At 42.0% G+C, this 22128-nt stretch overlaps 1 protein-coding gene across 8 annotated transcripts in view; it reads left to right on the top strand.

Annotated features, from left to right (window-relative positions):
• The window catches only part of TMEM241 (transmembrane protein 241), a 110062-nt gene that overhangs the window by 11592 nt on the left and 76342 nt on the right, over positions 1-22128 (top strand). For all 8 annotated transcript variants that reach the window (XR_009534539.1, XM_060119192.1, XM_060119197.1 and 5 more), the window contains exon 4: positions 12171-12252. Coding sequence is in view for 7 of the 8 variants with exons in the window: in XM_060119192.1 (XP_059975175.1) it covers positions 12171-12252 (82 nt within the window). In the remaining variant the exon portion in view is untranslated. The remainder of the gene's footprint in view (positions 1-12170; positions 12253-22128) is intronic.

The following is a 22128-nucleotide window of genomic DNA, read 5'->3' as shown; positions in this document are numbered from 1 at the left end:
CATAAATTTTACCATTTTCAAACAATTTTTAAGTGTACAATTCAGTGGCATTAAGTACATTCACAATGTTATGCAACCATTACCACCATCCATTTCCAGACCTTTTCACCATTCTAAACAGAAACTCTGTACCCATTAAACAATAGCTCCCCCTTTTTCCTTCCACCCCCCTGCCCAGGCCCCTGGTAAAGCTCTGTTCTACATTGTCTCTATGAATTTACCTATTCTAGGTACCTCCTTTAAATGGAATCATACAGTATTTGTCCTTTTGTGACTGGCTTATTTCACTTGGCATAATGTCTGCAAGCTTCATCTGTGTTGAAGCATGTGTGAGGATTTCCTTCCCTTTTAAGGCTGCATAATATTCCATTGTGTGTATAGAGCACATTTTGTTTATATACTGCATTTTGTTTATCCATTCATCCATTGATGGAATTCTTCATATTTTTATTGCTTTTTTGGAGGGGGGTAGAGGGGATGACTAGTAGAACTGGGTGAAGTCAAAGATTCTCAAGATGCTTTTCCTGGAAGAAGTGGTCCTTGACAGAGAAGGATTCACTAGACACTGCTGTCCCTTTAACTTGCATGATGCTAGGTGCCACCCATCTCAGAAGAGCCATAATCGTATCCCTTTTTGGTCCCCTTGCTAAATCTCCCAGAGACTTTTTCACCTCTATCCCCTGGACTTCCTTAGGTGGTTTCACAGCCACGCACACATGATGTCAGCTCAGTTACGCTTCTCGTCAGAGATTCTAGTGTCTTAGTTTGTAGTGGGTCTTGTGGTTAATAACTGCTGTTACAGCTCAGGATTTCCAGTTACCATGGGCCCTGGGCAAAGGGGTGTTAGCAGGTAGCAAGCAGCAAGGACCCAGCTCCAGTGCTCCTTTGTGTGTGCCTGGGCTGGGTTTGTGTTTGCTGTGGCTGCTGTTTCCTACTGGGCTTGGTTTTCCAATGATGTCATTAGAGAACCAAAGCCCAGCTTTGCTGTGTGACTGTGTACTTGTGCAGAGATAACAGAGGTTGGGCTCTACTAAAAATGGAAACAACAGGTGGAAGACAGTTTGGAGTCCCTGATGGCATGATGGAATGTCATCATGGAGTTATAGTGATGGGGCTGGAGGGTGGGCCCCAAATTGGTCCTTAATAGCATATGCCATAGAGAGCTCATTTAGACTGTCCTTGTAGCCTGGAGCACAGCAGCAGAATCCCAGATTCCCTTGCAAACAAGTCGCAGACCCTGGCACCATGTTTCTTACATTGCAAAGAGGCCATACCTGCTGTGTTTGTCAGCCTCTGGCCACATCATGTATTGACTCCACCCAGTGATCTGATGGAATCATTCTTCTCCCAGGATGTTTGCCTGGCAGCCAGTTGTTATCACTGGGTGTTGGATGATGCCCTGGAAGCCTCTGTCTTGGGAAAGATAGCACTGGTTTTCAGTCACAAGCTTGTCATTATGTGGTGGCAACTGTTGTAGCCAAGACTTTGCAGAACATTGAAGTGATTTTTCTAGCAGATGTTGGAAGTCCTGTGCTGAAAGCTTTTTGTATTTCTAAAACATGATCCTAAACGAACACTGTGACCTGTTTCAGCTGACTGGAAGTCTGGTAGCACAGTGAGACTGTGTCACTCTGTTAGATTCTAGAACCATCGCTGAGGACCGACTCAGGCATGATTTCATTGGAGTCTTTAGATGCTATCTCCTGGCTCCTATATTACCAGGCTTCAGTTTAAATAAAAACATTTTGAAAGTAATCTTTAACCTACATGCCACTTTTTGTCCACTATGCATATGAGAGTAAAATTTTGATTCTCAAGATTTTCAAGTATGAGAAATTCTAAGTTAAAAAAACCTATGCCATAATACCTTTGTGACCAGAGATTTCTAATAGATAAAGAAGCCCTCACACCATAATTTTACATTAAGAGTCTTTGCTGGGGAAGCATAACGAATATCTTTGATAAAACCTCCAAATTAACTCAGCCTTCTCCCTAAAGAAATGAATAGTGAGACAATCAGGGTCGAGATTGTACTTCTTTTTAATTATTGATTATTTATTGTTTTTTAAGTGAGCTAGCCCACCTTTATGAAAGCTACTGGTGGTTGGAATTTCCCAAATCATGTTGTAATGTATTGATATTTCATTTTGAGTGACTCTTTTAGTTTTCTAAAAAGTCATCTCTGCTCATAGAGGAAAGTTAGCACTCAAATTCAAGTATTTTTGATATTCTTCGCAGTTGTTTTCTCTCCAGAGGAATGCTTTACATATATACATATGTTGAAATTACTTTTTGGGGATAATACAGTGAACTTTCAAAACTTCCTCAGGAAACATGCTTAGAGCCACCAAAAGGATAAAATATTGAATAAAAGCTGATTGGTGTTGGTGTGGTGATTGGGCTGGTACCTGGGGGGAGTCCAGGAGGCCAGCGATGGCAAAAGGACAGGAGTTTCTGGAGTATCAGCTTTATTGAAGTGTCACTCGCAAATAAAATTTTAAGATGTTTAAAGTGTACAATGTGGTGATTTACTGTATGTATACATTGTGAAAGATTCTCACCATCTAGTTAATGAACACATCCAGCACCTCACATATTTATCTTTTTTTTTTTTTTTTTTTTTTTTTTTTGCGGTACGCGGGCCTCTCACTGTTGTGGCCTCTCCCGTTGCGGAGCACAGGCTCCGGACGCGCAGGCTCAGCGGCCATGGCTCACGGGCCCAGCCGTTCCATGGCATGTGGGATCTTCCCGGACCGGGGCACGAACCTGTGTCCCCTGCATCGGCAGGCGGACTCTCAACCACTGCGCCACCAGGGAAGCTCTTTTTTGTTTTTTTTTTAGTGAGAACATTTAAGTTCTAGTCTCTTAGCAAATTTCAGTTATACAGTACAATGTGATCAATTGTAGTCAACATGTTATACATTCGATCCTCATAGGATACGTTATTCATCATTCATGAGTAATCAATATACATTATTCATCTTGCAGCCGAAAGTTTGTGCCCTTTTACCAAACTCTCCCTGTTCCCCTCACCTCCCAGTCCCTGACAACCAGTTTTCTACTCTCTGTTTCTATAAGTTTGACTTAAAAAAAAAAGATTCCATGTATAAGTGATGCCATGCAGTGTTTGTCTTTCTCGGGATGGGATATTTTGACCTTTGACACCTGCAGGTCATGCCCACGCCACTCAGTGCGTAGGAATCTGCTGAACTCATGATTTGTCATAGATACACCACGTGTGGAAGTCACTCTGAGTCCATATAACCCTTTCTGGCCTCTTAAGTCCATGGTGTGAAATGTAAACCTCCCTAGACTGAGATCAAAGGAGTTATGTCTTGCACATTAGCTTGGATTTGCAGTCCCTCGTGGACTGTGCATGGGCAAGGTGCTTGTACTGGGTCTTCTTTCTTTCTTAGATCTATTAGAGATGAGATATGTGCCTCTTCTATCCTGCCTCACTCATTATTCGGGGACCTGGGTCGCCTGTATTTCTTTTTGTTTCTTTTTTGGACCATATTTCTTAGTACTGACCTCTCTGTTCTGTGCCATGCCTGCCATCTGTCTCCCAAGGCTCACTTAACTGCACATCCAGCCTTGGTCCTCCCAGGGGAGGGGTGAGGCGCCCAAGGGTACCACCACTCGAAAGTTCCAGACGTTGGGACCCGAGCTGCCTTACTCTAAATCAGCGGTCAGCAAACAAGAGCCAGAAAGTAAATGTTGTAGGCTCTGTGGGCCATGCAGTCTCTGTCACAACTACTCAAATCTGCTGTTGTAGTGGGAAAGCAGCCGTGACAACGTAAACGGAGGGGTGTGGCTGTGTGCCAATAAAATGCTATTTTCCGCAACAGGCAGCAGGCGGGATCCGCGGGCCCTTGTTTGCTGCCTCCCGGCTCTAAGCTATCCTCTCTGAGAAAGGGTGTCATCACAGGGTTCTTGGGTCCAAGTAATATTAGGGCTGGACAGGGAGTGTGGCCCTCTGTGAGTCAGGGAGAGAGTAAGGAATGAAGGAGAAAGGTCTAAGAATAGGAGGAAACAGTGGGAAAAGGGAGTAAGACACTTTGAGGACCATATTCACCAGGAATGGACCAAAAAGGTGAAATTAGGTGTCTTCTATAAGTAGGAAGTTAATGTATGCAGAAGTCCTTTTGAATTGTAAAGCAAATACTGAATTTACAGTTATAAGGTGTGTTACTGTTTTAGGCAGTGCCAATCAATAATCAACACATCAACTCTGGTATCTTGGTCAGGTGTTATTTTCATGTTTGGAAACTGCTTTGAGGTCACTAGGTGTCAGTGTAATGCAGAGAATTTTTAAGAATTCAGCTCAAGGATCCCACCACGCTCCCATGAACAGATAAACGAAGTGTTTTCAGGGAGCAGATGTTCCCTCAATAATGCATGCTCTATTTGAAAAACAAATGATTTAATTTAATTAGCCTTCATCTCAATAGCAACAGTTTTATGATTCATGCCAACAGACTATTGTTAGCTTCTTGTAAAATGCTTTATTCATCAGGGTTCTTAGGGACAGTAGAGCGTGCAAAAGCAGAAAAGAAAAAGTACACGATGCAAACAAGATGCAGCATTTGTGCTTATAACTCACGTAGGAAAAATTGTGTATCACCACTATTTTCAAAGCAGACCCTGTAGCAAATAGTCCTTCAATAGAGTACACCCTGCAGTCTTTCCCCCAAGGAGTTCCTGTGAGATCCCTCCTACACACACACACACACACACACACACACACACACACACACACACACACACACACACACACACACACACACACACCTGGCTCAGCCCTCACACCATAGAGACTCAAGATTCTGTCAGGACCTCCTTAGGATTTAATCCCATCTTGCGTCAGCACAGAAGGCCCAGATGGTGCCACCTTGTGAATTAAAGGTGGAGAGGAGGTGCCTTAATAGATGTGCCTCGTTTGTTCCTAATGCGCAGGCTGTTGGGTGTCTCAGAATCATGCAGTGTTAGAGCTGCCAAAGAGCGTCTCAGCCAGCTCAGGCTGCTGTCACAAAAGACCACGGACTGGGTAGCTTAAACAGCAGACATTTATTTCTCACAGTTCTGGAGGCTGGGAAGTCCAAGATCAGGGTGCCAGTCTGGTTGGTTTCTGTTGAGGGTTTCTTGTGGGTTTACAGATGTCTGCTTTGTTCCTGCATCTTTACATGGTGGTAGTGTGTGTGTGGGGGAGAGAGAGAGAGAGAGAGATGGAGAGAGGAGGAATGCTCTCTTGTGTCTCTTCTTACAAGGGCACTAATCCCATCATGAGGGCTCCATCCTCATGACCTGATTACCTCCCAAGGGCCCCACCTCCAAATACTGTCATACTAGGGGTTAGGGTTTCAACATACGAATCTTGGGAGGACATAAACATGCAGATCATAGCAGAGAATGAGTCAGTATAACATCTCTGGAAGGCAATTTTGTAACCAGTTACAAACTTTTAACGTGTGTATCTTTGAACAGCAATTCCACTTCAGGAAATGTATTCTGAATATTGTGAAAACATCATAAATATGAACAGAGAATATATTCAAGGATAATCATTACTGTGTTAGAATAGTAAAAACCTAAGATAAGCTTAAATGTCCAGCAGTAGCCTGGTATTCAAGTATTAATAAATTGGGGATGACTTTTTTGACATGGAAAGATGTTAAGCAGGTTATAAAACAACCTGTGCAATTGGATCCCATTTTTGTTGAAATGTTCATATATGTGCATATGGATGCTGTTTAGAAGGAGATGTAACAAGGTATTAACAGTGGTTATCTTTGGGTAGTAGGATTGTGATTATAATGTTTTTCTTGATAATCTGTGTTTTCAAAATTTCCTAACATGGAAGGTACCACTTTTTAATAAGAAAAAGAGATAAATTATTATAGGAAACAAAATAACTGCCTCCATTTCAAGTTTCTAGGTTCACGTCTATTGAAGAAAAACATGTTTGTTTTTTAATGCAGTTGGTTTTTTGTTGTCACAGTTATAGGCTACAACATTATCGCTACAAATGTTTATTGAATTTGAAATCCTTAGGATTCTCACATTGGGGCCATTTCAAACAGGCAGATGGCAGGATATGGAACTTTTTGCTTGCATCCCTGCCTTTGACAACTGAGTAGCTGTAAGCGCCAGCAATTCTGTTCAGGGCAAAGTCTCTGAAGCACTTGAGAAAAGCAGAGGAAGAAATGTGAATTAGAGTCATGACTGCAGTTTCCTGTTGTATCTTGCTGCTTTGTACCAAACTTTGTACCAAACAAAAGAGAAGGGAAAACTTTTTAAGTTACAAAAATAATACATGGTGATTCATTCAGTAAGTATTTGAGTTCTACTATATATGCCAGGTATTGTGTTAGGTGTAAGGGGTGCATAATGAACGAAACAGACAAAAATCCTTGCCCTCATAGAGCTACATTCTAATTGATGCAGACAGACAAGAAACAACTAAAAATGAAAGTGGACGATGCAATAGGTGTAGAGAAAAATAGAGCTGGGTAAGTGGATAATGTGTATGTCTGTTTGCCTGAGTATGGGCCAGTGGATGGGGGGGGTTGTTATTTTATATAGGGTGGGTAAGAAGGACTCATGGATAAGATGACTTTTGAGCAGAGATTTGAATACGTGAAGGAGTGAACCATGCAGGTATCTGGAGGGGGAGGGCTCCAGGCTGAAGAATGTTTGATGATCAACAATGAGGTCAGAAGCAGTTTTATTCCACTTGTAAATGGAAACATCACTGTAGATATCTTTAAATACCTCAACAACAATAATAATAAATAATAAAGTGTAGTCAAGTAGTATATATGTAGCCTCCAGAAAGGTATCAGTTTATATCCCACAGCAGTATATGAAGGCATTAATTTTATGACCCCCTGTATAAGATACCATTTTTTAAAAATTGCTAGTTTCTTGGGCAAAACTTGGTATATCATTGTTTTATTTTAAAGTTCTTTTAGTATTAGGGCAGTTGAATAACTTTTCACATGTTTATTGGCCATTTGTGTTTCTTGTGTGTATGTGTATGTGTATGAGAGAGAGAGAGAGACACACAGGCACACATACACAGACAGACAGGAAAAGGAGAGAGAAAATTACCTATTTCTGTCCTTTGAATGTTTTTCTTTTTTCTTTTGGGGAGTTGGTTTTTTTCTTATTGATTTGTAAACACTCATTATACATCAAGGATATTAAACTCCAACCTGTTTTATATGTTACCAGTGTTTTTCCTGGTTTACTAATCATCTTTTCATTTTCTTTATGGTGTTTTGGCGATCTTATGGCCATCTTAGGTGGATCTGTCAGTCTTTCCTAGTGGCATCTGAACTTGGAGTTATGTGTGGAAAAGCCAGAAGGAGAACATTTATTGAGTGTTGTTGTTTTCAATGTGCCACGTACTACCCCAAGTGCTGCGTATTCATTCTTTTAGCTAATTGTCTCAATAGCCTTCTGAGCATTATTATCACCATTTTATAAATGTAAAACTGAGCTCTCACTGCAAACTAGCTTTAGAGTTGGGATATAAATCAACTAGCTTTAGAGTTGGATATAAATCTTCTAAATAGGAAGGTTTGCCTGACCACATTCTTTCTACTGCACAGAGCCTCCTGCTCTGTACTTGTGCATCCTTCCTACTCCCACCTCTAGATAACCTAGATGACCCCCAGATGATCCCAGCCCTAGATGCCCTGACCTAGAAGAAAGGGCACAGCCCAGGGACATGTGTGAGGTTTGTCCATCCCTCAGAGCTGTTGGTTAAAGTTTTCAGCTAACTGCTGGAACATTCCTTGGGAGTGAAGAGAGCTAATTATAATTTCCAAAGATTTGAGCAACCATGTGAATAAGATTATACTGTCCAGTGCCCAGAACCAGGTACAGTTTCCATCACTTATTGCTATATCTCCTGAGGAAAGAATCCTCAGTTTTAGCAGACGCAACTAGGATGTAAAAATTAGTTTCCTTTCTTTCTGAAGAAAGGATTTTAAAGAAATACTTCAAGAGATGGCAAAAACACAAAGAAGCACCGCCCTTGTAGCTGGTACTCACCTTGTTTCCACACTGCCTGGAAGAGTATGGAAAATTCAGTCATCATGAGTTTTATCTGCCCCAGTAGCTGTTGAAAGATCTGACCCCTCCATGTTGTAAGATCACACTTACAGTCGTGGAAACCCTGGAAGCCAGAGGTCCAAATTCTAATTCCTGTGTATATTTTTTCTGGTTGAAGTTCTTCCTTTTTTTTTTTTTTTTAACAACAAAAAGAAACTTATCCTTTATTGAGAGAAAAATTCTACTCTAGAAGTAAGATATAGAGGAAAATTTAGTCACATCTTGTGCTATGCTCTGTACTTACAGAGATGGAATTTTTTTTTTTTTTTTGGCTTAAAATAACACAGATTTGTTATCTTACAGTTCTGGAATTCAGAAGTCCAAAATGGTTTCACCGGGATAAAAAGTCTTTGGCTGTAAAGAATTTGTTACAATTAGGAAATTTTTCCCGCATTTTTTACGTTACAAAACTTCACAGTACATCTTAAGTTTTCAAAGGTCCCAATTCCTTTTCAGAAATTTTTCCCCAGAAAAAATTATATTTATACGTATCTTCTAATTTTGCCTAAACTTTCTTTTTGAAGTTATTTCTTTGTATTTTAGGGCGGAGGGGTTAAAATACAAGAGGTTCCCTAGCGCTGTTTTCTTTCCCTCACGTCCATGGCCATTCAGATACCCTGACATCGCCTGAAGTAGGTATGCGAGTTGGCAGGAGTTTTCTTTGTTTAGGAGTGGGTGGGGCACGCATGTCTGGGGCCTCACTGACCTTCCATTCTGAAGTGTCGGGGCTTGCCGCAGCTGGGCCAGCCTCTATTTCCCCCCTGCACATGCCTTCCTTCCTTCCTCATCATGCTCCCCACAGTACATGCTCTGGGCTTCCTTCTAGGGCACAGCAGGCCATGGGACTTGGCCCTTAATGTCTAATGGGAAAGCCTTTTCCTAGAAGAGTAGCAATTGGTCGGTATTAGCTTGGCCTTCTAGGATGGAGGCTGGCATTTCCATTCTTTGTTCACCTTTTGGTTGGAAGTACAGATGTCTGTGATGGCAGCAGGACTAGTAATAGCAGAATATTTCTCAGATAACTAGCTGCTTGAGCTGCTACCAGAGCAAAATCATGTTGTGTTTGCAACTTATTTATTTATATATCATTGTCTCACATTAGATTATTATGAGATCCTTGAGGGTAAAGTATGAGAGGTGGTTAAAAGCAAGGTTTTAAGTCAGACAGACCTGAATTCAAATTGTGGCTTTGCCATTACCAGCTTTTCTGACCATAGACAAATTACTTAAACTCTTTGTGCCTCGGTTTCTTCATCTGCACAGTGGGGGTAATAATAATAATAATAATGATACTTTCCTCGTGAGATTGTTGTGCAGATTTTATTTTATTATTATTTTTTATTTATCTATTTTTATTTTATTTTTTATTTTATTTTATTTATTTTTTTTTTTGCAGTATGCGGGCCTCTCACTGTTGTGGCCTCCCCCGTTGCGGAGCACAGGCTCCGGACGCGCAGGCTCCGGACGCGCAGGCTCAGCGGCCATGGCTCACGGGCCCAGCCGCTCCGCGGCATATGGGATCCTCCCAGACCGGGGCACGAACCCGCATCCCCTGCATCGGCAGGCGGACTCTCAACCACTTGCGCCACCAGGGAGGCCCTATTTATCTATTTTTAGATAAATATTTTTTGGCCACGCTGCACGGCTTGCAGGATCTCAGTTCCCCTACCAGAGATTGAACCCAGGCCACAGCAGTCAACGCCTGGAATCCTAACCACTAGGTAACCAGGGAACTCCCACAGATTTTAAAAAGATTACAGTGTAGAAAACATTTAGCACAGTGCCTGGTTTGTAGCAAGGGCTCAAAAAATGTCATTGGTGATGCTGCTTTTTTTTTTTTGTGGTTTGTTTTTTAAAGTAATTTATTTATTTTTGGCTGCATTGGGTCTTTGTTGCTGCGAGTGGGCTTTCTCTAGTTGCGGAGAGCGGGAGCTACTCTTCGTTGTGGGTGCGTGGACTTCTCGTTGTGGTGCGTGGGCTTCTCATTGTGGTGGCTTCTCTTGTTGTGGAGCACCGGCTCTAGGTGTGCGGGCTTCAGTAGTTGTGGCACGTGGGCTTCAGTAGTTGTGGCACGTGGGCTCTAGCGCGCAGGCTCAGTAGTTGTGGTGCACAGGTTTAGTTGCTCCGTGGCATGTGGGATCTTCCCAGACCAGGACTTGAACTGATGTCCCCTGCACTGGCAGGTGGATTCTTAACCACTGTGCAACCAGGGAAGTCCCTGATGCTGCTGTTAATATTAACTCTGGCGCTGTGAGCACCTTGCAAGTTGCTGTGAGTTTGGCTGAATGACTATATACAGGAAGTAGGGTTCGAAGGCCTTATCTGAGACTAGAAACATTTTCATGCCGTGTTCCCTGGGAAGTTGTACAAAAGCAGGTCTGATGATAGAGTGCCTGCCCATGTTAATAAAATTAACAAAGAACACTTCTTGAACAGTCTCCATCCCAGGAGAGCAGTTCATTGAGTTACTTGGGATTATTATGTCATATCCTGCTGGAATGTCTTCATTAATTTATATTTATTTTAGAATAACTCTGGGAACTTGAATTAGCGAACCGAATGCATTTGTAACTGATGGGGGAAGCAAGTTGCACCCTCAGTGATGTGTACTGTATGGAAAGACTGAGATTTTGCTTTTTTTTTTTTTTTTGCTTTTTAAAACTTTATTTCAACATAACTATACTTACAGAAATACACTCATATTGGTTATTAGAATGCAATTTAACTTATCCTACACAATTTGGACCAAAAAACTTGGTACATGGTTTGCTTTAAAAAAGGAAGAAAAAGCATTTGCAATCTGGCTTATTTTTCATCTTTAACAAATGTGTATAAAAGATCCACCATCAAATGCTGCTAAAGCAAACAGCATGAACCTTGAGAAATTAAACTTTGGTTTGTCTCTGAAAAATAACTGTACTGCACTGTAAAAGTTTATAAAATTGGTGCAACAAAACATTGTTGTAATGTTTCAATGCCAGTTCACAAAGTTCAATAACTAATGGATGTTGATGAGGGTGGGGAGAGCCTATGTGTACGTATGAAAGTATAAAAGCTATCCGATCTAGTTAATATTGCATGCAGATCACAAGTTTACTCAAACCAAGATTCAGATAATTTCTTAAATCTTAATTAACACTACTGGTCCAGTCCATCTGCTGTCAACAAGGAAACTGCACAGTAGCTATTTTTCTGATTTGTGCAAAGAAGAAAATGAAGTTTCTTCCCCCAGGTTTTCACTGTAGAACTGAAACTACAGGAAAGGTATTCTGAGGAGAGCAAGATTCTAAACTGTGTTGAAAAAGCAGTTCTTGGGACTGGCTGTCCAGTGGTTAGGGCTCCATGCTTTTACTGCCAGGGGCCCGAGTTTGGTCCCTGGTCAGGGAACTAAGATCCTGCAAGCCACGCAGTGTGGCCAAAAAAAAAGATAAAAAAAAGAAAAAGAAAAAGCAGTTCTTGGTGTGGCCACAAGGGAATCAAAGAAATGTGCCCTTGAGAAGTCTTCGGAGATTCCCTGAACTGGCATCCCAGGTAAACGGTTGAGGCTCAGCACGTGGCCACCCAGCTCAAGTTCAGGCACTCTTTTCAATTCCATCCTTTCACACTGTGGTTCCTTTTGTTGTGGTTCCCTGGAGCTGTTTGGTACCTTGCCTAGGTAAATAGCCTTTAAAATTTTTTAAAAATACTTTGGCATGTGTTCAAAGCCTCCGGCTACTTAAATTCCAAAGAATAACATTCACTGCTTCTTTAAAAAAAAATCAGATCTGTTCTTTCTCCCAATCTGCAGGAAACCTTTTCCATCTCCAGCCCGTCTGTGCCCGATTGTGGGATCAGTAACGCCGCATCGTTGGCTGAGTGATGGACTGTAGGCAGGATGGCTTGGTCAGCTTCTGTCCCTCTCAATGATACAGAGCAAATCATGCTTCACAAGTCACCTGGGGATGTTTAGACAACCATGAGTGCTGTATTTGGTGTATGGGAGCGTTGTACCTTCCAGCGAGGTCTTTTGGACATAAAGTGACAGAAATCTATGGCCTCTTTCCCTTTTACAGATCTGATGTTTTGACATGGCTTCCTGCTTCAGTGCTGTTTGTGGGTATCATCTATGCTGGTTCCAGAGCACTGTCCAGACTGGTAAGTGTTAGAGGTCCCTTTCCCTTCTTCCCCTTTGCCTTTAACTTGTTGCGCCTTGGATCAATAGGGGGCAAAGCAACAGCTTTAACGATGGTACAGCTAGATTGAAGAACAAGTCTTGGGGCTGAGGCCAACGTGGAGTGCTCCCACTCCCTGAATTGAAGATAACCAGATAACAGGGAAGGACTGACTTGTTTTACAAGATGGAGAGCTGCAGATGGAGATGCAGGAAGTAGTGATATTTGTGGAGTCTCTGCGTGGATACACCCCGTCCTTGGGAGCAGGGAGGGTGGGCTCAGTCTGCTCCTTGCTTCCGGGGACCGTGACCTTGCCCATCAATAACACGGCCTGGGTGGGCTGGGCTTAGTCGTGGGTTCGCATGCTTGGCACGGAATTGATGCCCAGTACACGGGGACACTAGTGAAACAAGTGTTCATTCTGTCCTCCCACCCAGACCCCAGGACTGAGCTCCTCAAAGGAGGGTACTGTGAGGAACAGATTTCTTCCAGCTATGTTATATATGATATGGAACTCCAAAAATTTAGTTATTTTGCCACCAGAGGAGAATCCATAAATATCAGCATTGACCAGAGTCTCAGAACGTGGCTTAAAAATCAGGAACTTTTTTTTCATATAGTTAAGGTTTTCTTTGTTTGTTTGTTTTTAATTGAGGTATAGTTGCTTTACAATGTTGTATTAGTTTCTGCTGTACAACGAAGTGAATCAGCTATATGTATACATATATCCCCTCCCTCTTAGACCTCCCTCCCACCCCACCCCCCCATCCCACCCACCTAGGTCACCACAGAGCACCAAGCTGAGCTCCCTGTGCTGTACAGCAGGTTCCCACTAGCTATCTGTTTTACACATGGTAGTGTTTATATGTCAATCCCAATCTCCCTATTCATCCCACTTCCCCCTCCCCCACCGAATCCACATGTCCATTCTCTACATCTGCATCTCTATTCCTGCCCTGCAGATAGGTTCATCTGTACCATTTTTCTAGATTCCACATATATGCGTTAATACACGATATTTGTTTTTCTCTTTCTGATTTACTTCACTCCATATGACAGACTCTAGGTCCAGCCATGTCTCTGCAAATGACCCAATTTCATTCCTTTCTATGGCTGCGTAATATTCCATTGTATATATGTACCACATCTTCTTTATCCATTCGTCTGTCAATGGAACTTTAGGTTGCTTCCATGTCCTGGCTATTGTAAATAGTGCTGCAATGAACATTGGGGTGCATGTATCTTTTTGAATTATGGTTTTCTCAGGGTATATGCCCAGTAGTGGGATTGCTGGGTCATATGGTAGTTCTATTTTTAGTTTTTTAAGGAACCTCCATTACTGTTCTCCATAGTGGTTGTATCAATTTACATTCCCACCAATAGTGCAAGAGGGTTCCCTTTTCTCCACACCCTCTCCAGCATTTATTGTTTGTAGATTTTTTGATGATGGCCATTCTGACTGGTATGAGGTGATACCTCATTGTAGTTTTGATTTGCATTTCTCTAACGATTAGTGATGTTGAGCATCTTTTCATGTGTTTGTTGGCCATCTGTATGTCTTTTTTGGAGAAACATCTATTTAGGTCTTCAGGAATGGTTTTATACTCTAATTGCTGTTTTTAATCTATCAGAAAATGATTGTATTCTAATGTTTGAAAAAATGCGAAATTTTCAAACAATTCAGTCTTTTAATGTAAAGTTTGTTGTTATGTTGGCCCCTTAGGCCTCAGATATGAAAACAGTAAAAACAAAATCTGCCTCTCTGGATAATAATAGTATTGTTAGGACAACTCCAAAGCTGCAAAATAGTGGCTGAGAATTAACTGCGATAATTTCTAAATTAAATCGATAATTTCTAAATTAAATCATCATTTTCCTTTCATGATTCATAAGCTTGAGTAGATGGGATGATGTGTGTGATGGGGGAGAAAATAGCCTGGGTGACCTAAGAAGTGAGACACAGAGCACGTTGGTGCTGAGCCCAGAACAGGGGGCCAGGCTGGCTCTCAGCTGCCGCTCTTGATGCTGTCAGGCTCCTCCAAGTCCGTGGCCTCTCTTTACGGCCTCTGGCCTGCAGGGGGAGCTTCCTCTTGTATAGCAGAGTATAGGATTTGACTGGAAAACAAAAAAAACAAAAAACAATCTATTGTTGTACAAAAGTTTTTGAAATTTTTTGTAGGCTCTGGATACTTATGGATGCCAGAGTTTTGAAGTTTGAATAACTAAGGTGTTGTGCTAATAATTTTTTGTTTGTATAGTGCTTTTTCATGTGTTCTCCGGAGTGATTTCCTTTGTATCTTTTCATGTGTCTCACAGTCACCTGATATGTGAGGCAGATGTTAATAACCTGGCAGAGGAAAACACTTAGGTGTGGGAAGTCCTGGTAACCTGTCTCTAGTTCCAGGTAATGGCAGCTCTTCTGACTTCCCACCTTTTGCCTTTTCAGATTTGTCTCTTTAGGATCAATGTATATGGATTTTAGAATGAGCCCAGGGTACAGTAGTCATGCATAAACTTGAGACTCTTGGTTTCAAGTGTTAGAAAGCTCACCAACTGGTCTAAGTAAAGGGAAATTTCCTGGTTCACATTAATGAAAAGTCATAGTGTAGGAACTGCTTCAGGCATGGCTTGACCCAGAGGTTCCAATGACCTACTCAGAATCCAGCTTCTGTCTCTCTTTCAGTTCTCCTCTCTGTCTTTGCTTCATTTCAGAGCCAGGCTCTAGCCTCATGGGTGTTGTTGACTTCAGGCTGACATCCTCACAATTTTAAGTCTAATGGAAAGACTGTCTTCCTTGTAGCTTCTGCATGAGTCTCACAATTCACCCTGATTGCATCAATCAGGACCACTGCCCATCCCAGGTCTAAAAGCTGGATGGATTTACATTGATTGACCAGTCCTGGATCATGACTTTTCTGAACCATTCACTGTGATTGGAGAGACTCAGGGCGTTTGGCCAGCCCTGGCCATACAGGATCCCCAGCTGGACCCACAGACTGAGAAAGGGTGAGGCAGATGCTTTATATTGGAGTGCTTTACCAAGGAAGGGATAAGGAGGCTAGGTGGCCAAAAACCCCTCAAAAGTCCATTGTAAATGTCAATCTAGTATGTCTCAGGCAGATGGAGATTTCTGTAACCTGGAACAATGCTTCTCAGAGTGTGGTCCACAGAAGGTGATAGCCTGTGAGCTCTTTGTTACCTGTCTGTAAGGAGATTGTGCCAGAATGAACATCACGCTTGGCACTAAACACGCTGATTAGTTTGAGCTGACTTTTTTTTTTCATAGCAGGACTTTTTGAGGAAGGAAGCAGCGCACTGACTTATATTCTGTGCGAGCTCCTTATCTTTTGGAGGGACCGCATTTGAGTGCCCCTGGCCTAGAGCACAGACTTCTCTCATAGGCAGAACGAAGCTGCTGCAATTCAAACTCTGAGCAAAGGGAAACAACCCCAAACCAAATATACCCGATTAGAGTGGGAGGAAGACAGAAAGGAGACACTTATTATTGTTTTTTTTAGTGAAATAACTCAACCCATCATCTGTTCTTTGTTTTCTGAGTTTTTTGTTTTTACATAGTTGCTTAAAAATTTACAGAGTGGATGAAACACGAGGCACTCATACAGCTTGTGTTAGATGGAAAACCCGTGTCGGTATGCTGGTGCCAGGCTGGCAGTTTCATGAATCCACGAGGACCTGGGGGAAACATGCTCAGTTAAAATCCGTGGGTGTGTTGTTATGCAAAACACTTAGGAAGTTGCTTTGCTCCATAAAGGCCTCCTTAATCTGACAAGAATTTGAAGCTATTCTTCTGATGTGCAACTCCTGAGAGCAAGCTGATTTAACTCTGCAAAGGCGAGGTGGGGACAGTTCTTTATTGATTTTTCTACCTGGAACTCACAACCGAATGATAGAATTAAGGGAAGGAGATTATTCTTGTGGCTCTCCATTCAGCAAATATTTATTGAGGAATCTACTTCTGGGGGCTTAATGAGGAATAAGACCTGCTTCCTGACCTTGAAGAACTTCCAGGGGAATCCGTGAGAGACACACAACTCACCATGGGAACAGGCATCGCGAATAGTCAGTGTTATATATGTGTGCCGGACACTTCCTCTTGTCAACCCTCATGACATATGAAGTTGGACTTCATTACTCCCATTTACAGTTGAGGAAACTGAGATGCAAATTATTTGGCCAAGGTCACCAACTAGTAAATGTTACAGCAGAGATGCAGACTCAAGCCTGTCCAACGATAGCGGTTCATCTGCAACGCTTACCCTCTTTCCTCCCTAAATCACAACAAGCAAAGGACACGAGCCCATCAGGATGGAGCTGGGAGGAGGGGAGAGGAGCCGTGTGGCTGTCCTCCCTTCTACAGGGGCTAATTTGGCTCTGCCTGGCCAGCTTTCCTGCCCTGAGTAAGGTCACAGTGATGAGGGCTGATGGCATGAATGTCAGCCTTTGGAGGGACAGGACAACTTGAACCAGTCGTTATTACTCTTATTATAATTTCCCTGCCGCAGCCCTTCTCAGCTGGACAGGATTGCCTCAAAGCCTGTGCTGGTGAGTGTTTAGAACAGACGTGCAGATTCTCACACTCGGGACCTTGCCAGGGAGAAGCCATCCCAGTGCTGGTGATCTGGTTGCTCAAACCATGCTCTTTTCTTGCTCAGGGTCAGCAGTTGGAAGACTCCACAAATCTAAATTGAGGCATCTCGACAGGACTGGCCTTGGTTACCTACCCAGCACTTTGATCTTGAGCCTTTCCTAACTGCTTGTCAGGGTTTCTGTCTTCACTCAACACAATGGAATAGAGATTGGCCGGGGGTGTCGGTGAGGAAACACACATGGATAATCCGACTCGCATGGAGTGAAATTACTCAGTTAAGCAAACTGGAGCCTGTGGGTTCCCTCCCACTTGGTTTGGCTCCAATATCATGTAAGGGATCTTGGATCCATAGGGGAAAGAACGTAAATGTTGATCTATCAATAGAATGGAGACCCTTCCCCTAAGGTTCCCTGTCACTGTGGTTAGAGGCAGTTCTCCTCTTTCACATGGTTTTCTCATCAGAGGTGATCAGAGTCCGACTGCAAGGATTACTTAAGATGTGGGCGCAGTGGCAAAATAATAACCCCGTCCTCTGCATTTTAGTTATGTTCCTGCCCCATCTAAAGATGTTTTCCATACCCCTTATAAAATGACTTATTAAAACTGTGCTCCAAGCGGAAAACTTCATGACACTGGACTTAGCAGTGATTTATTGGCTATAACAGCAAGACACATGCAACAAAAGAAAAAAATAGGCAAATTGGACTTCATCAAAATGAAAAACTTCGGTGTATCAGTGCACGCTGTGAACAGAGTAAAATGGCAATTCATAGAATGGGAGAAAATATTTGAAAATCATCTATCTGATAAGGGATTAATATCCAGAACATATAAAAAACTCCTAAAATTCAACAACAAAAACCAAACAACCTGATTGAAAAATGGGCAAAGGACTTGAATAGACTTTTCTCCAAAGAAGATATGCAAATGGCCACTGAGCCCATGATGAGGTACTCAACATCATTAAGCATTAGGGAAATACAAATCAAAATCATGAGATACCACTTCGTGCCCATTAGGATGACAGTTATCAAAAAAATAGAAAATAACAAGTGTTGGTGAGAGTGTGGAGAAGTTGGAACTCTTGTGCACTGCTTTTGGGAATGCAAAATGGTACAGCTGCAATGAAAAACAGTATGGTGATTCCTCAAAAAATTGAAAATAGAGTTACCATATGACCCAAGAAAAAAATTGAAAGCAGGGACTTGAGCAGATATTTTGTATACCTGTGTTCACAGCAGCATTATTCACAGTAGCCAAAAGTTGGAAACAATCCAAGTGTCTATTGACAGATGAATGGATAAACAAAATAGTATATCAGTACAATGGAATATTATTCAGACTTAAAAAGGAAGAAAATTCTGACGCGTGCTACAACATGGATGAACCTTGAAGACATTATGTTAAATGAAATAAGCCAGTCACAAAAGGTCAAGTCCTGTATGATTCTACTAATATGAGTTACTTAGAATAGTCAAATTTATAGAAACAGAGAGTATTGGTGCTTACCAGGAGCTGTGGGCTGGGGAGAATGGGGAATTATTGTTTAATGGGGACAGAATTTCAGATGAAAAGAGTTCTGTGAAAGGATGGTGGTGATGGTTGCACACCAATGTGAATGTACTTAATGCCACTGAACTATACACGTAAAAACGGTTAAAATGGTAAATTTTATATGTATATTTTACCACAATTAAAAAGATATGTTTATAACTCCCCTCCCCAGGCTACAACAGAGATTTTCTTGAGGATTATATGGGGGAGGGGGATATGTTCTCACTCGCCTCCCTCAGAGCCCTTTCTGGTGCTGTAGGAGGTGCATATTTAATTTAACTGAATTCATTCCTATGCACTCGTTTAAAAAAGGGTGAGAAAAATAGCAGTTCACTGAGAGCAGGCCAACCTGCCCTCTGTAGTAGCACGTGCATTTATGCCCCCAAGTGAGGTTCTTATTCCCATGCATCTTACAAGCTGGTATTCTAAGCTGCCTACTTTTCAAATAAAAAGGCCCCTAAACACAGGTCAGCTACTTTATGTGATGAGCAGATGAAGGAGGGAGGTGGTCTCCAAGCTGGTGCTGGAGATACTCTGGCAAAGAGGGAGTCTGGCCCTCTGCCCTCAAGGAGTTGGCCAGGGGGTTCCCTGGAGGTCCAGTGGTTAGGACTCTATGCTTTCATTGCCAAGGGCCCGGGTTTGATCCCTGGTCGGGGAACTAAGATCCCGAAAGCCGCTTGGTGAGACCAAAAAAAAAAAAAAAAAAAAAAAGGTGTTGGCCAGTTAACGACAGAATGATAAAATTAATGTAAATAAACACTCAAATTTATCTCATGCCGATCAATTTGTGAATACATTCATTTATATGTACACATAAGCATATTCAAACACCTCAACTGTCTTCCCAAAAGGATGTGTTGTGGCTTAAAAGAATAATGATGATGAAAATAAGATAAGCATTTCTTATGAATAGAATTTAAAAGAAATCTAGGTCAAGGGTAATTGAAGAAGAGCTAGATGAGACCACAGAGAGACTTAGCACATAGAAATTTATGCTGTAATATCTTATGAAATAAATACAGTTGGGCCTTGGATTCAGCTCTCAGCTTTCTGCAGCCGAATGAAGAAGTTACGAGACTCTCAGTGCTTGTAAGAGAAAAGCAGGTTGTTGCCGCAGACATGCTTCTTCCTTGCTGTCAGGTCCTGAGTCCTCATAAAGGGTAAACTGGGCTACTTAGGGTCTTCAATTGCGTCCTTATAACAAACACAATGGTAACCGGATTTCTGGGATTCTTAGTGCATTTTGGAGGCCTAATGACAGCGCAGTTCAGTGGGAGTGATTCTCTGCGGCTAAAATCTCTGCTCTCCAATTATCCGGCTCCCTTCCTGTAGGAACAGTTATGTCTGGCATGCGTGATTTTGATGAAAACTAGGCAGCCAACAGTTCAAAGTTACATTCTTTGGCAAGGGCCTGGCGAGCAATTGTATATCGCAGATTAAGGCCACGTCCACATATTTAAAAATCACCCAAACTGAAGGTAGGATTGATGTTTTTCTATAAAAACTTAGAAGTCGACCCAAGACTTGGCTAAGGGAGGCGCACGTCCACATATTTAAAAATCACCCAAACTGAAGGTAGGATTGATGTTTTTCTATAAAAACTTAGAAGTCGACCCAAGACTTGGCTAAGGGAGTCATCCCCACTCCTACAGCGTGACCCGAGGCCATGCCTGTGGGCAGGGCCAGGATTTTCCGTAGAAAACTGTTTTAAGTCAGTTCCAACACCTGAACAAATAACAATCAAGGCTTGAAAATTCCACTCTGGGAAGCATGGGAATAATGAAAAATCTTAAGTAATAACTACCAATTTCTCTTTACATCCAGAGAAAAATTTCCAATGGTACATGGATGCAATGTAAAATTATAAGTGAATGTTAAAATTTTAAGAATAAATTAGTTGCAAACTGTGCCCCTAAGTAATGAAATGAATTGAACTGTAGGGTAGTTGAATTCGGTCAATTACATTTTGTGTCAAAAGTGATAACTTGGGCTTCATGGTAGTTGATCTTGAGCCATTTTTCCTGATGAAAGATGGTGGGGACCTTTTGTTATTGAGGCCGTTCCCAGAGTCTTGATGTGAAAGAACAGACTTGTTTTTCTGTTCTCTATAGCAGCAAGCTAGTGTCTAGATCGTCTAAAAGTGGTTTCAAATTATTAAGAGGCAGGTTAAAAAGGAGAACCAAAATATATCCTTCCTTTTTTCTCATCCGTATAACGGGAATGTTAATAGTATCTCCCTCATAGATTTATTATGATGATTGAATATGTAAAAGCAATTAAAACAGTGTCTGGGGGCTTCCCTAGTGGCACAGTGGTTAAGGATCTGCCTGCCAGTGCAGGAGACATGGGTTTGAGCCCTGCTCTGGGAAGATCCCACATGCCGCGGAGCAACTAAGCCCGTGTGCCATAACTACTGAGCCTATGCTCTAGAGCCTGCGAGCCACAACTACTGAGCCCGTGCACTGCAACTACTGAAGCCCGTGCACCCTAGAGCCCATGCGCCACAACAAGAGAAGCCACCACAATAAGAAACCCGTGCACTGCAATGAAGAGTAGCCCCGGCTCCCCGCAACTAGAGAAAGCCCACGTGCAGCAACAAAGACCCAACACAGCCAAAAATAAATAAATAAATAAATAAATTTATTAAAAAAATAAAACGCACAGTGACAGCAGTAATATTAAAAAAAACAAAACAGAGTCTGGTACATAGTAAGTATTCAATATATATTAGCTATTATTATCATATCTCAGAACTTTTTTTGTTTGTTTTTTTGGCTGCACCATGTGGCTTGTGGGATCTTATTTCCCCAACCAGGGATCGAACCTGTGCCCCCTGCAGTGGAAGCGTGGAGTCTTAACCACTGGATTACCAGGGAATTCCTCATTTCTCAGAACTTCTGTCTGATTTCACAAAAATAAGTCCTGCTGAACCTCACTCCATAAAGATAAAAGGCAGGTTTTCTAAAATAATCAGTCACTGGAGTCTCTTGAACTAATAATGTAGTTCAGACTGGGGTTTCGTGCACAGAGGTAGAGGCCAAGGGAAAATCAGTAATCATAAATTGCAGACTGCCTTAATACTGTTTTTGATAGATCTCTATGGAGGCTGATAAAATCAGTCGTAGAATTACTGTTTCTAAAGCCCGTTAGCTCCTCAGTCGAAAAAATGGCTTGAGAAATTCAGATTAAAAAATTTTTAAGTGGAAATGGAAGATATCCCTTTAAAAAATGGCATAGAGTTTACTCCGAGGTCATCTGTTTTAGATCATACCAGTTATATTGCTGGAGGAAGCAGACTGGCAGGATTTGGAACACAATGGTATTAGACTTTGCACAGTTGTAGGTCCAGGAAGTTTACACTGTGGGCTTGCTGTAATTTGGCTCCTATAACATCGAGGCTGGGAGCGTGGGCATTGCCGTTACTGGGTTGGAGTCATGGAGTCATACCCAGAGCTAGTTGTGAGCTCACCAGCAAGCTGCCCCATCACTCTAAGCTTCAGTTTCCTTGTCTGTAAATCAGGGCAACAAGCATCTGTGGATACAGTTGTTGAGATATGGTTTAAATAAGAGAATGCAATTAAAATAATTAGCACTGTGCTGAACACATTGTTGGTATCTATTATTAGAGAACTTTAATATCGGTTCTGGGGACTTCCCTGGTGGTCCAGTGGTTAAGACTCCGCGCTCCCAATGCAG

The sequence above is a fragment of the Mesoplodon densirostris genome, chromosome 15 (genome assembly GCF_025265405.1).
Source record: "Mesoplodon densirostris isolate mMesDen1 chromosome 15, mMesDen1 primary haplotype, whole genome shotgun sequence".
Taxonomy (NCBI): domain Eukaryota; kingdom Metazoa; phylum Chordata; class Mammalia; order Artiodactyla; family Ziphiidae; genus Mesoplodon; species Mesoplodon densirostris.
The sequence above is the reverse complement of the archived record's forward strand: the minus strand, read 5'-3'. Positions and strand labels throughout refer to the sequence as shown.